This window comes from Atta cephalotes (genome assembly GCF_000143395.1).
Source record: "Atta cephalotes unplaced genomic scaffold scaffold00020, whole genome shotgun sequence".
In the NCBI taxonomy this organism is placed as follows: domain Eukaryota; kingdom Metazoa; phylum Arthropoda; class Insecta; order Hymenoptera; family Formicidae; genus Atta; species Atta cephalotes.
Genome location: NW_012130084.1, coordinates 518,870 through 532,969, shown reverse-complemented (window position 1 = coordinate 532,969; position 14,100 = coordinate 518,870). Strand labels below are relative to the sequence as shown.

Sequence of the window (14,100 nt, the reverse complement as noted above, 5' to 3'; positions counted from 1 at the left end):
ATATTTACGGGAGATTATTATTACTCCTTTGATATATATCTAATAGTGTAGTGTGTGATGGACTTTGTTCACACTGACTGATCGTCACGCGAAATTTCATTACTTATTGCTTCGTCCGTTTTACGTCTCGCCTTGTCAATTGGTCCACCTTTCAGTCTCCCGTTCTATTTTTAATCTCTCTTGCACCATTATATTTCTCTCGCAAATAACTTCGCGCAGAACGTATTGTGTGCGCTTGGCTGAGTTGTCGATGCACACTTCTTTTTTATTTGATGAATTCATAAAACGTCCCACCCCATCGAGACTGGTTTGCGTTATGTTGAGATAAGATAATAAATGTTGCTACGTCGATGATCGTGTCTGTTCGAAATTGTGTTCATTCGCCCTTACGTAAGACGATCGTGTGACTTTAATCAGCTCGCCCTTGAACGGAAATGAACGAACATGAATATCAGGCTTCCTCCGCTTACGTTTTAGCTTGTGTGTCATGTATATCAAATTTACTTTGGTTTGCATTATCTTTTCCATTATACAATTATAAAAGCTATATATAGAACGTTTAATCACGTCAATAAAATTGAGCTGGAGATAATTTACGAGACATTCTAGGTAGCAAATTGAGATTATTTGTCATTATTTGGATAACATTTGACGCTATTTTGACAAAAAATTAACGAAAAAATAACGTCAGCTTGCTACTTGGAAATTAATCATATATATTAAAATGACGCGATTACTAAGAGGAACAAATCACGATAATGTCAGAATGACGTTAAAGTGAATTACAAATGACTGAAAAATGCTGATTTTGACGTCATTCTGATAATTTGTTCTGCTTTTTTTAGATTCTTTTATCAAAAACATATGACAGTTTTTGTAAAATATTTATCGAGTGGATAATAAATTTGCAGAAATAAAAAAAGTTAGAAATTCATGACTTTAGTTTACACTGAGAAAAATATCTGGTTGAAAAATTCTGATTATATCAATCAGAATTCTAATTATCTTAACTTAAAAATTCTAGTGGATTTAATAGAAAATTCTAATTCTCTCTCTCGTCTATTTTTCAATTAATCCAACCAGACATTTTTTTCAACATTGTTTGCTTGCATTCGTATTTTAAATTTCATCACGATGGATTAGCACTTTTTGAAGCTCTAAAAGCTTCAACTTTTCAACTCTTTTGATTCCTCACAGACCGTAGTTAATTGAAAGAACGTACGTGTGCGTTTACGATGTCGCGACAAATTGAAAGAAAAAACTGAATTGTTACCACCTTTACTTCTCGTCATTTGTTATTATGCTATTCTTTTGCGAAGGAATTCTTTTTCGTCAGTCAGAAAAGAAAAAGATAAAAAAAACGATGTTGTTGGCGAAACTCGAGTGCGGTAATATGATCCGCGTGTTTTCTTTCTTCTTATTGTCGACGATATTAGATTCTTGACACTAGTCTGCTATACTTGCGCAAAAGAGAAAAAATTTCATTTAATTTCGTTAAAAAGGAAACCGAGAACAATCGAAGAATTTCAAACTTCGATGGTTCAAAAGTTTAATTCGTATCTTCATCTAGCGAGACTTCTTTCATCAGTCTTCCTTTCAATGAGTCTTATTTCTTTCGCGATTTGATCATCGGGTACAAAAGCGAGAAGCATGATATTCTTTTCAATTCGAGTTTCCAAGTTTTAATGACGACGCGAGGCCAAGATCAAGGTTGATTCTAGCGGAGAGCCCGTATTCCTTGCACGCGAGATCCTCTCATCTAGATCATAGGAACGAAGGCAAAGTGAGATGGCCGGAGATTTTGGAGATCGATTCTGGTGTGGGTGAGTCCGAATTAGCGCGCTAGAGTATATGGCCTGAGACACGATGTAATACAGTATAAGAACAAGAATAAGGAAGGCAATTGGTTTAAAAATATTTGAGCTCTTTTTAAGATAATCAAAATTGTATTTTTCATCAATTTTTCAATGTCTTGCTTTAAAGAATATTTGAGGAGCAGACTTTTCGAAATACATTTTGTTCAAAATTTATAATTTTCAGAAAACGAGAAAGAAAGAAATTACACACAAGAAAATTATGCACTTTGCAGAAAATAATAATATCCAATCAGTAGTAATATGTGAAATATTAAATAAATGTATTTTATTTGTCTCTAGTTAAAAAACATAATGCACTTCCAAATGTATATGTTTTTTCAGCATGTAAAACCTATTCTATAATATGCTCTTTGTTTTCTGTTTTTTGTTTTTATTCTCCTTTTTATTTTATTCTCCTTTGCAACCATTTTATCAATTGTATTTCTTGTTTCTTCTGTATTTAAGTTAAGTTCCTTAACTTTTATCTCAGGCGACAGAAACCGAAAAACAGGATAAGAAGCAAAAAGACAAGATATAAAAGAATAGATAAAAAGAAGAAATAAGAAACAAAAAGCATATTATAGAATAGACTTAAATTAACAATGAAAAAATTTCTGAATATCTCAGAGTAGCTTATAATGGAACATTTAACACTAAACGTTATGCCACCTCTAATTAAAAAAAAATGAAATTTGAACAAAACGCATTTTGAAAGTCTGCTCCTCATTTGTTAAAATTGATCGTCTTTAGCACCTAGTATATAAAATAGAATTTATTGCAGCAATCATTTTTTTATTCTTCTTAAAGAAAAAAATATTTTGATTAGCGTTTCACTAAAGATGATTTAATGCGAGGTCGAAGCATTTAAAGTTGTTCAACATTCAATTAATTTTTATTTATGTGCGAGAAATATGATTATTTATTAGCGTTAAATTCTTTGTTTATCTATTAGTATTGAAATTTATTCTTCAAAAAATTAATTTAATCCTTTTCGAAGAATTGTAAGCTGAAGAGTAACACGCCCAATGATATTGACATGATGAAATGAAAATCAAAAGAGACTTTCAAGCGAAATAATTTCCGATTGTTAAAGTAAAATTAAATAATTTTTTATCTATGCGCAGAATTTTATAAAATTAATTTTTCTATTAACACTTTTTTAATTTGCTAATTAACAAGTCGATTATAATATCGACACATTTTTTCATGCTGCCTAGTAAACGTAGGAGCTTATTTTATCCCGTAGCCGCATCTTCCTGGTTATCGATCGCTTCTGGTAGTTATGCGTGTCGGCAATATTATACATATTTTATCAATTAAGAGAACTAAACCTATTTTTGGTCACAGTGAATCTTAGTGCTTAAATATTTCAGAATTTATATACATATTCAATTCTGCAAATCGTCGAAATCTTTTATATTCCCTATTTCTTACATTTTAATTTTTACACTTCATTGTGTCTCAGCCTTGAATGGAATGTAAGGCAATCTAAAATTCGCTAACGAGAGACGAATCCTCGCGCACTTTTCTATTCTAAAATAAGCCAAATCTCTTCATCGGTCAATTGTGAAATGAAATTATCCAAGATAAGTTCTTGCCTTTTTCAAAGTTGACAAAATAATATAGACAGAATCAAAGATCTATTAAATATGTAAATATAAAAAATATCGATTAAAAAAAGTCGCGAATTTCGTTTTCATATTTTAACGAACAAGGATCCGCCTGTCTCGCTAGAATCTCGCTTCAAAAGTGTCTTATCCAAGGATCAATAAAACCTCTAACTATAGAAAATTTTATCTTATCATTATCTTTTAGACAACTGATTAGTATACTCGTTGTAAAAATATTTAAAGAAGTTTATCGAGCTAAGGCTTATCTTCCTTAAAATTTCAGATCTTCTTTATCGAGATAAATGACGCGATTATTCAGGCTAGCGCTTCAAGTATCGCTGAATCGTCCTTCGCATATAACAATTTGAGGGAAAACATTCATTGTATAATACTGCATTTTCTACGTATGTTGCAGCATTCAAATTTCAGGAAAATCTTTTGCGCACGATGATACAAATCGAGAATACTTTCTTTCAACTGGGTGAGAGTTGTTCGAGGAATTGCCTGATCATCTGTGATCGCGGTGCAATGGATGCCTCCGCCTGTTAGTACAAATCTTTAAAAAGAATTGATTTAATTAGATAAAATTTTCTCAGTAGTGAAAAATTAATGAGAAAAATTTTGCAGTCATTTCAAAAGATAAATGGGAGCTTATGATGGCATCAAACGGATGGAACAACGTCGAACTAAGAGACAACAGGTATTGAAATTAAAGATACAAGAAAGTTTATAAATTCATCACTCGTCTTTGTTTCTGGGACTGATATGAAAATTAATAAATTAATCTTCTCATGCTTTTTAATAATATTGCAGGTTCTATTTGTATATTTATATTATATTTTACTCTGCTGATAATTTATTTAATATTTTCACCATAAAACAATTCATTTTTTCTCCCGTATTGATCAGGTATAACCAAATCATCCACATGGTTTCGGCCGCAAACGGCGCCGAGGAATTCTATTCCACAGAGGAACACGCGTGTCGCTCCGAAGGTGTCGAACTTGCTCGCGAACTCGATTACAAAGCTGCAGCTGCCTGGGTCGGTCATCCATACTTTGATGTCATCGATAACTCGCAGGATTTCGAGTCAAAAATCTGCCGGATGATCGAATGTGTCTGCCAGAAACTGGGCATCGACACCGGTGACCGGTTACGCGCCAGCAGCCGCAAGGTCAAGTTCCTCGTGACAGCGCCACTGCCGGTGGATAGCGAGTTCCCGCCTTTTCAGGATTTCGATGTCGTGCATAATTACCTCCAGAGCAACAATCCCAAGATGCAGGCTCGTTTACGCAAGCGCGGTCAGAAAGGTAAATCATCACCTTGCGATTGATAAAAAGCTCTTGCTCCCTTTAGTGATCCAATTGTTCATAAAAAATATTATCACTTAAAAGAGAAAAGTTTATTCATCATTATCATGGGAAAATTTGATAAGTTTTTATAAGAATCTTTGAATTAATATCGCATCATTGTCACACTTTACTTTTCTTTGAATGAAGATTCGAGTGATGATACAATTTGAATTTTCTATTCTTTATAAAAGGTCACTGGTCATATATTCACACAATTCGTCGACCAAAAATATGCGGCCAAGTAATCGAGGTGAAGACTCAGCTGACGCATCGAGACTACCTGAATATGTTGGCCCAGCGCGATGACTCGCATTTCACTATCTTCAAACGTCGTCGTTGCTTTCTAATTAACAATCAGTATTTTCAATTAGACATATACAGAGAACCGGCGCATCCCAGGTAATACAACAGTATTCTCAACACTGAATGAATTAAAACATTGAATTAAAATTAATAAAAAAACGAACTTAGTAAATCCAAAATATCTTACATGATTGATCTTTTTATACTTGTCGCAATAGCGTGTGCATACGAAATATATCTCGAGAAATATTTCGATTATATAATTAATTCAAGATTCAAATTAAATATTTAAATATTTAATTTTTAAAAGGTGCATCTTTTTCGCTTCTACTAAGACCCTTGCTTCATTCTTACGTACTTATTCTTATCTATTTCTTTATCGAAAGAGAAGAAAAAACAGTATGTCTCTAATATCGCTTTAATATCGCTTTAAATAATATAACTCTTGCATACTTTACAGATGTCGAGGCTTAATGTTACTCGAAACATACACAGCGTTGACGGCTGATAAGTTGAAAAACATTTTGCCTCAATTCCTCATAATCGAGAAGGAAGTCACCGGTAATCCAGACTACAGCATGTTCAACCTCAGCTTACTCGAAGAATGGAACAGTACTAATAAATACTGCCATAACTTGCATGGTATTGTATTGACGTACTTACATCCTGTAACTAAAAAATCTATTTATTTTGTTATATAAGTACATTCATTTTTGTATCATCTATTACTGATCTTATTAGAAAAGTTTACTTCTTATATACCTATAGTATATAAACATAGAAAAACGTGGCTCGATGATTTAAATTTTTTCGGCTATTCGAGCTTCATGTAGTTCAACCGCATTAAATAGTAACTATCTGAGATTACTAATGATAGAAACTGCTGTATCTGAATGTAAACGAATAGCGCTTGACATTTTGCAGGCATTATGCAATTGGCAGACAATCAAGATATCCCGATTTCGAAGAGTCTAACGACCATGATACAAAGCAACGGAATCGATTGCAAAGCTGGTAGCACATTGAGTCCGATTATAAACTGTTATCAACAGACGATCGTTAACAAGAGCGTCAATGGCGCCCGAAATGGTTTGACCAACGGTAAGGCGACGTTTGCCGAGCGATGTAACATAAATGGCGATGACCAAGAACCAGAAATTCGCAATGGCGATTCAACCATGAGGCCCGACGAAAGTTTGCGAGAATTAAAAGTCGATAAATTATAGAAGAATGGATTTGATAATAGATTTTAAGGATATACGAAAAATTAAAGAAACAATAAAGTCTCTTAATAAGCAATTCGCAAACAATTCTGAATTGTAACGGGGACTTAAATTCAGTATCAATGCGAATCTTATCTGAATTAATACTGAGTAAATAACTGCTAGTGCGATAGACTTCTAAAATTTCACACAGATAATATCTATTTTTTAATCAAACTTGCGTGTCGTACTTAAGGAATTTTCGTGGAGGGTCTTATGGCCAAGTTTCGTCAACGTCGATTAAATTTGAATCCGAATTAGGATCCAACGTAAATCTTTCAAGAATGTATGACGAAATTTAAACGAAATTTCAGAAAATCTTAAGATATTTAACAGATTTTTAAATAATACATTTTTCATTCTCTCCTAACATTTTCTTACAATTTTAAAAAATCTCTAAAATTTTAGATGAAAAAATAATATTTGTAGGAAATGTTGATTGAAATCACTTTCGTCCTTCGTGTAATTGATAAGTTTCATCACTTCTCATATCATTTCTTTTTGAGTTTATATAGGAAAGAGGAGATAAAAGATAAACTAAAGAAGAATTAAAGATGAATTGAACAAAAGTTAAAGTTACGCGACATTGATGAAACGAGGTACTAGCAAGTTTTCAATACAGCTCCACTGAATAAGCGATGTGCATTGATGCACCAAGTATTTGTACTTTGCTTTACTTTACTCTAGTTACTCTTCATATGCTTCAAATATTGTCCAACAACTTTTGGAAGCTCGGAAGAATGATTGTGATAGAGAAATGTGCGTATCGTATTACAAAAAATCAGCGTTTTGAGAACGTGAAATAAAAGAGAAATATCATTTAAAAAAACAATGTTATCGGGCCATATATCCTAAGAAATTATTGGAAAAGTCTCTTGAAACTATCGCAAAATTTCTGAGATGACAAGGAATTCAAATATGTTAGATATGTTAAATATCTCTGTAACGTACTTAATGTCAAAAAAAGTTACAAAAGATGTCAAAAATTTATGTTCCAACAGTGTAGTATTTTGCGATACATAGCTGATACAGAACTGCAATGTCGAAATTTAAAAGCGAAGTTTTAAATTGAGCTATCAAAGTGAGCTATCAGATCTTTAGCACTTGCATAAATTTCTACATGTACATATGCCGTTAGAAATGCCTAGCCATTTGTATTTGCAGGAGTATCGAGACATGTTTAAGTTGCACTTTCTTTTAAAAATATTCATACATTATGATTAATGGTTATTTGAAAAACGATAATTGTAAACTTAATTAAAATTAAACTAAATTCAAATTAAACTGAAACTAAACTTAATAATTTATAAGCAGGATTGGGTAAGACAACTTTTTTTAAAACTAAGTTAAAGTTAAAGTTAAGCCTGGAAAATTTAATTTAAGTTAAGATATAAAGATCCGTAATGAAATTTGAATTAAAAGTTAAGTTAATAAAAAAAATAATTGAAAAATTAATTTACATAATTTTTTACATAATTTTTCATATTTTTCTTTTCTCACAGCATATATATATATAATGTGTAAATAATAATATATATATAATGTGACATAATTATTTACCTCAATACTCCTACAAATTCAGACGGCTAGACATTTCTGACAATGTGTGTATGTACTAGAAAAAAAATTAACATCGAGATATTTTGCAAAATTCTTGAAGCACGAATTCAACTGCGGCAACTTTAGAGAACAAAATTCCTCGTATAATATTTTTATCTTCTAATTAAGAAATTGTGAATTTCTAAAATCTTTAGAGTAAAATTAACTCGTTTGATTACAGAGAATAATAGTTTTTTTTAATTGGAAGGAAAGATTGAAACTTGTATAACACTTTTTAAGGCGTTATCCAATGTTTCTTTTACTACTATTTTTAAAAAGCTATCCTATACACACACACACACACACACACACACACACACACACACACATTTTATTTTTTAAATTAAATTTTTCTGAATTTTCGATTTTTATACAAGAAAATTGAAAATTTATAAAGTTTCCTGACTAAGAGAGGATTGAAGATAGTACAAGGCTGTATTTGAAATATTTTCGAGCAATTAATATGAGAATGAATTCTTTTTTATTGTCGAGCAAACCAAAGCTTTTTTTATAGAGTATTCTCAAGCTTTCTGAGAGATTTGTATATATTTTTTAGTATATAGGAATCCCTAAGTCTTTAGATAAAATTGTAATCTGATAACTCACTCAAAAAATATGGCAATGATATAGAACAACTTATTGTTGTAATCATGGCGAATTCTTAACGATTGAATATATCAGTACTTAATAGGTGTTCTTGCCTATAGAAGTAATTAAGTTAATTGTATATAATGTGGCGCAATTATTTTTGAATCTATTATTTTTGTGATTAATTAGTAATATGTGTTGTCGATGTAATTGCGAGAGATCTCACAAACAGTGGGACAAGAGATTTATTGGAAAAAAGATGATGATAGAAAAGTATAACTTACGAGATCCTGTATATTTTACTCGTGACTCTAAAACTTGGTGATGAATTTTGCGATGACGCTTATCCATACGTGTCGCTTTCGCATTTTCTACACGCCAAAGTAATCATTCACAAATTTTTGCTACTGTTTAGAGATGAAGTGCCTGTGAAACATTCATTCGCGGAAATAAAGAGAAATATATATATGTATATATTATAAAAAATATATATGTATAAAAACACGAAAGTCTATATTTTCATTCGATGATACAACGGTGAATTATCAATACGCACTCAGTTTACGTTTAGATAATGAATCTGAAGAACAGAACGTTGTACCCATAAGCATCTAATAAAACAATGTCACGTGCCTATCATGTCTTATGTCTCAACCATGCTAAATCTATTTAAAACATTTCAAGAGAAACTCTTTCTTTTAAATGAAAAGTTAATTTTCACTTTAATTCTGTAGTTATTTCTTCTACTTAACATCTCTAAATAACATTCCATTTAGGATGGCTTGTGATTAAAGATATATTTTAAAATAATGATTGAATGAAAAATTTATTTTTACGTTTTTATTTATTTTTTCTTTATTTAATTAAATAATTATTAAATCTTAATTAAATAATTAAGATAAACTTTAAATATTTGCCTTTTGCTGTAGCAGTCTTTTAAAGGTATTTATGCGTTATTATATATTTTATTAATATATTAGGTATTAGAAGAAAATACGAATTAAGCAAGACATTGTTTCAGCACAGCTGAATCATTTATTGGCAACCTGTTAGAAATCCTCACAAAGGAGGAGCCTCTTTTTTTCGAGTTACAGTTAAGATAATCTCTTAGTTTTCTACACTGTTTCTCTTATTTTGATCTATTATCGTAATTATTTATTATTATCCTTTTTTCCAACAGACAATTAACATATAAGTAAAACACTGTTTAACCACTTAGTCTTGGTCTACAATCTTTGCTTTAAGAGGTCTTAAATCATAAGTCGAAAGAAATTAAGTGACAATTTCTATCTTTAGACTGTTTTTGCGCAGTCTTTAAACTTTAACCATTAGATTGAATAGAGCAAAATCCTATTCTTATGGCCTAAAAGTTTAAGCTCTGTGGGTAATATACCGTCATTTACATTTTAGCTTACGGTTTATGGCCTCTTAAAGCAAAGTTGTGGACTTGCCCTTAGAGTGGAAAGTAAACATTTAGTTTGTTACGATTCTTCTATTTTGTTTCGATCTATTATCGCAATTACTTCTTCTTTAAAAAGATTAATATATTACTAAACTAACTTTTCCATCATTCACAATATCTACACGTATTGTAATTATATCTGATTTAAGAGTATCGATTTGTCTCATCGATCGCAATGTAAGGAAATGTAAAGTAAAGATTTATGGTATATCTTATAAAAAAGAGGGATATAATCGAGCAATTGCGCTTGGATTATTCCTAAATTTACAAAAACGCATGGAAGTACTATTGTGTTAGGTATGTAGGATTTCTTCGCATGTGGGTATAAAGAATCTGGAAAGCGGGATGTATTCCTAATTCGTCAAATATCATGACAGTCCGACGAAATTTCGGTTTCGATTTCGGTCAATTTCGGACAAAAATCAGGGTTTCGGTTTTGGCCGAAATTAAGAGAAAAATTCGGTGGATAAACTGAAATTGTATAAGTTGCAACGTGCCGGTGAGTGTTCAAAAAACAATTATTTGATTTTAATTATAAATTCGTTGATTAAGCTTAAGATAATTTGAGCTTAAAACAAGCTTTGATCTTATGATCCTAATAATAATTGATTTGATTTCTTTAAAAGAGACAATATTATTATATTATTATAGTTAGATATTTTAATAAAATCTTGTTTTTTAAAGAGTACATAAATTTGTCATGATTTCTGAAAATCAATACGGTCTCTATTAAATTAATTTAAAAAAAAAATGTCGATTTCGACTCCGACTGAAAAATAATGTAACTCCGTTAGCTTTTCTTTCTCACTTTTTCTTTTAATAAGAAAAATTACTTATCTAAGCTTTGGTTTCGATTTCGTTTTTGGCCGAAATTGAATGACAACCGAATATTCGTTTTCGTTTTCGGCCGGAAGTAAAAATGTGATTTCGGTCGGATTCATTATATTACATACTCTATGTATGAATTCAATCGTAAAATATTATTTGGTATTCTCACAAACAGTATTATCAAATATTTAGTAAATAATTAGCTAAAGATGATAAACATGAGAAAACGAAATAACAAGAAGACATGATTTATGCGTTCATTGCGTTACAAAAGATGAATCTTAAGAAGGCAGCATGCACCTGTTTTGTGCACATATTGGATAGTCTTTTGCGAATTTATATGAGACAAAAGTTTCTCTTAATTAAAAGTTCCTATTCTACACATCATATGTTTCTTCATATTGGAAGCATAAGTCGGAATTTTTTCTTTTTCCTTTATATATCTAACAATTTTTTTTGTTCGCGCAATCTTTTAAATATTAAGCTAGACCTTAGACGAGATATGTGCAAGATCTCGGTTAATCTATACGCTAATGGATTTCATTTTGTTTTTTGATAGAAGACGAAAATTCGATTCTCAAAAGAGTAATATACGAATGAATTTAAAATTATTCGCTATGATTTTTTCTCCTATAATTTTTACTTTCTCACAATTTCTTGCCAAATTTCCTTCATAATTTTTGTTTATTAAAAGCGTCCGCAAGATCTGTTTAATATTTCGGAAAGATATTGCGCGTATTTTCCGATTCGCAAAAAATATACAACGACTCGGTTAGAAGACAATTTTATCAACCTATTACTATATCAAATAAAGAAATAGTATTCATCTAGTTTTGGTTTGTTGTTGCTGTTGTTGTTGCGCTTTAAACTGCTTATAGACTTTCTTACTCGGAAGCAACAGTTGGCACAGGCCGGGTCTTTTCTTACGCTTTCTGTTCGCTGTCTGATTATTCTCTTGATCTATTTCATTCTCGTCGTCGTTCACGAGCGGCAGTACCTGCTGCTGCTGTTGCTGCTGCTGCTGCTGTTGTTGTTGCTGCTGCTGCTGTTGTTGCTGTTGCTGCTGCTGCTGCTGCTGCTGTTGTCCATTATATCGAGTTTGACAGACCAGCGTTTCCTGTGGCGTTCGTAGAGCCTCCAATTCGGCCGCGCTACGATGCAGATCTGAGTCATGGGCGAAAGTACAATTGTGACCGAAACGGCAACGACCCTTCCGGTAGTTCCAGCAAATCTTGCGACCGTTTATCATCTTCGTGTCGTCTAACGTGGGCGTCATCTTTACATGCTTCTCCAGGATTGCGCTCTTTGCTCGCTCCGCCTCAACAAATGGATTTAGGAATACTGAAGTCCTCAGTAACGTGGACGCGCTGTTGAAATCTGGCGTGGGTAATGGAAGCTTTTCTTTGGAAGCTGTTGTTTCAGTTATTCTTATGTGTCCATCATTATTCCTGTTGTTCTCCTCTTTGTTGTTCTCTTCTTCTTCATCCTCCCCGTCTGATTCCATCTTCTCCACACCCTTAAAGCTAACAGTGAGGCAATATCAGATTACAAAGAACAAGCCATATTCTGTATGTATATACCGGTTGCCGAACTCAAATGAATGCTTGGCAAAATATTCTTTTTTTTCATTAATAATATTGACAATAATATTAAGAAGTGTAATCTTTAAGCCTGATCTATTATGTACTTCCTGTTTCTTGCTATTATCACTTTTTACCTCTTGCCTTTTTATTTTTTATCCAGTTTCTTTGTTCTTTGTGATTCGAAATAAAAGTTAATAAGTTTCAGAAGAGACAAGAAACATCAGTAAAACAGTTGCAAAAAAGGAAAAAAATAAGAAAAAATTGTAAAAAATAAGAAACAGAAAACAAAGAATATGAATTGTATCAAAGAACAAGAATTGTAGAGCAAGTTTAAATAGGTATTTCCAGCAAGAGATATCTATTAAACATAATATATATAAACATATATAAGATAACACAGTGTGACACAGTGAATAATTACAGCTTATTTCTATCAATGTAGATTAACTTTAACTTTTCTCTTGGGTTAAACTCTTTACTCTATCTCTCTCTAATGATAAATTCAATTAGCACTAGTACGCACTGGTATATATTAAACCCATTATATACTAATTTAATTTAAGTATAAAAATGAAATGCAAATATTTCGAATTATGAAATACATCTTTTACCTAATAGTATTATAATTGTATTTTATTATAATAATATTATAATAAAATATATCAGATCATTTTAAGATTTAATCAATTTATATATTTATATATAATGTTTATTTATACAAACATATCTTTATGTTATTTTGTGTACGATAACTTTACTATATACCAGTACGCACTGAGTGCGTCAAATCGAATTCGCTATAACTAATTCTTATTCTAGAATTAGAAGAAAGTAAAAAATAGATTGACTCGAAATTAAACTTGAAATTATTCTACATTGATAGAAGTAAATATCCATATTATTTATCAATATTAATAAAAATGAAATTATCACTTTGTTATTATAGGTCTGTTTTCTACAGCTGAAGTAGTATACATTTTTTTAACCCAAAGTAAAATAAGTATATGCTTGATATTTGACGAAAGTGAAAAATAAACAAAAACTAGATAGTTCCATCTTTTGATGGAAAGCATCCAATATGTCAAGTTTTGCGTTTGTAGGATCTATCAAATTCAATTCTCATTTTGTAATGTGACAGATTCTGCCAGCCTCACGTTAGGCAGAAATGTTTGTCAGCATTGTGTTTTTCGCGGAAGATTAAACTGGAGCGGAACCGCGCACTCAATGAGTGCGGAAAAAAAAAGAAAGTAGGATGCAATCGGAATTCGGAGGACGGCTTTTACGCAACGTCCCAAACTTACGCATTATCCGAAACGTCGTCATCCGTCTCGCCGTCCGAACCGGAAGAAGTCCCGTAATCCGCAACCAAGGAAGCCATAATAACAAATATAAGTCAGTCAATTCCTACAAACTAGACAATTCTAACCGTACGATCTAATTAATCTAATCATCGCGCGAGACCAGATGCCGACCACGAGAAGGGGAGGGGATCAACAAAACCTTCGTCGGCGAATTCTTGACAGCGCTGGTAGCGCTATCTTACGGCGCGCTTCCCAATTGAAGAGGAAAAGCGAGTCAGCCATTTTGTTGAAAGTATCAACGTGCGCTAATCTAATTGCTAATTAATTTAATAGCGGAAGTATTTATTGTGAAATTC

General features: G+C 31.8%; 2 protein-coding genes across 2 annotated transcripts in view; one reads left to right on the top strand and one right to left on the bottom strand.

Moving 5' to 3' along the window:
- Positions 1 to 6,347, top strand: part of LOC105619231 — a 16,772-nt gene extending 10,425 nt beyond the window's left edge. The window contains exons 5-10 of the mRNA XM_012200755.1: positions 3,882 to 4,010; positions 4,094 to 4,166; positions 4,376 to 4,776; positions 5,010 to 5,217; positions 5,582 to 5,763; positions 6,046 to 6,347. Of these exons, the coding sequence (XP_012056145.1) occupies positions 3,882 to 4,010; positions 4,094 to 4,166; positions 4,376 to 4,776; positions 5,010 to 5,217; positions 5,582 to 5,763; positions 6,046 to 6,347 (1,295 nt within the window). The remainder of the gene's footprint in view (positions 1 to 3,881; positions 4,011 to 4,093; positions 4,167 to 4,375; positions 4,777 to 5,009; positions 5,218 to 5,581; positions 5,764 to 6,045) is intronic.
- Positions 6,348 to 11,683: 5,336 nt separating this feature from the next.
- Positions 11,684 to 13,821, bottom strand: LOC105619230 (small heat shock protein hspG3-like). The gene is made up of 2 exons (XM_012200754.1): positions 13,745 to 13,821; positions 11,684 to 12,383 (listed from the first exon to the last, which is right to left on the bottom strand). Exons 1-2 carry the CDS (start codon positions 13,819 to 13,821, stop codon positions 11,684 to 11,686), a joined length of 777 nt encoding a protein of 258 aa, XP_012056144.1.
- Between the last annotated feature and the right edge of the window lie 279 nt (positions 13,822 to 14,100).

What these genes read in the sequence shown, in the direction of transcription:
- LOC105619230 (XM_012200754.1), bottom strand. Translation starts at nt 13,821, where the DNA reads ATGGCTTCCTTGGTTGCGGATTACGGGACTTCTTCCGGTTCGGACGGC. An exon ending in GACGACGTTTCGGATAATGC is followed by an intron (nt 12,384 to 13,744) that starts GTAAGTTTGGGA and finishes CCTCACTGTTAG; the next exon opens with CTTTAAGGGTGTGGAGAAGA.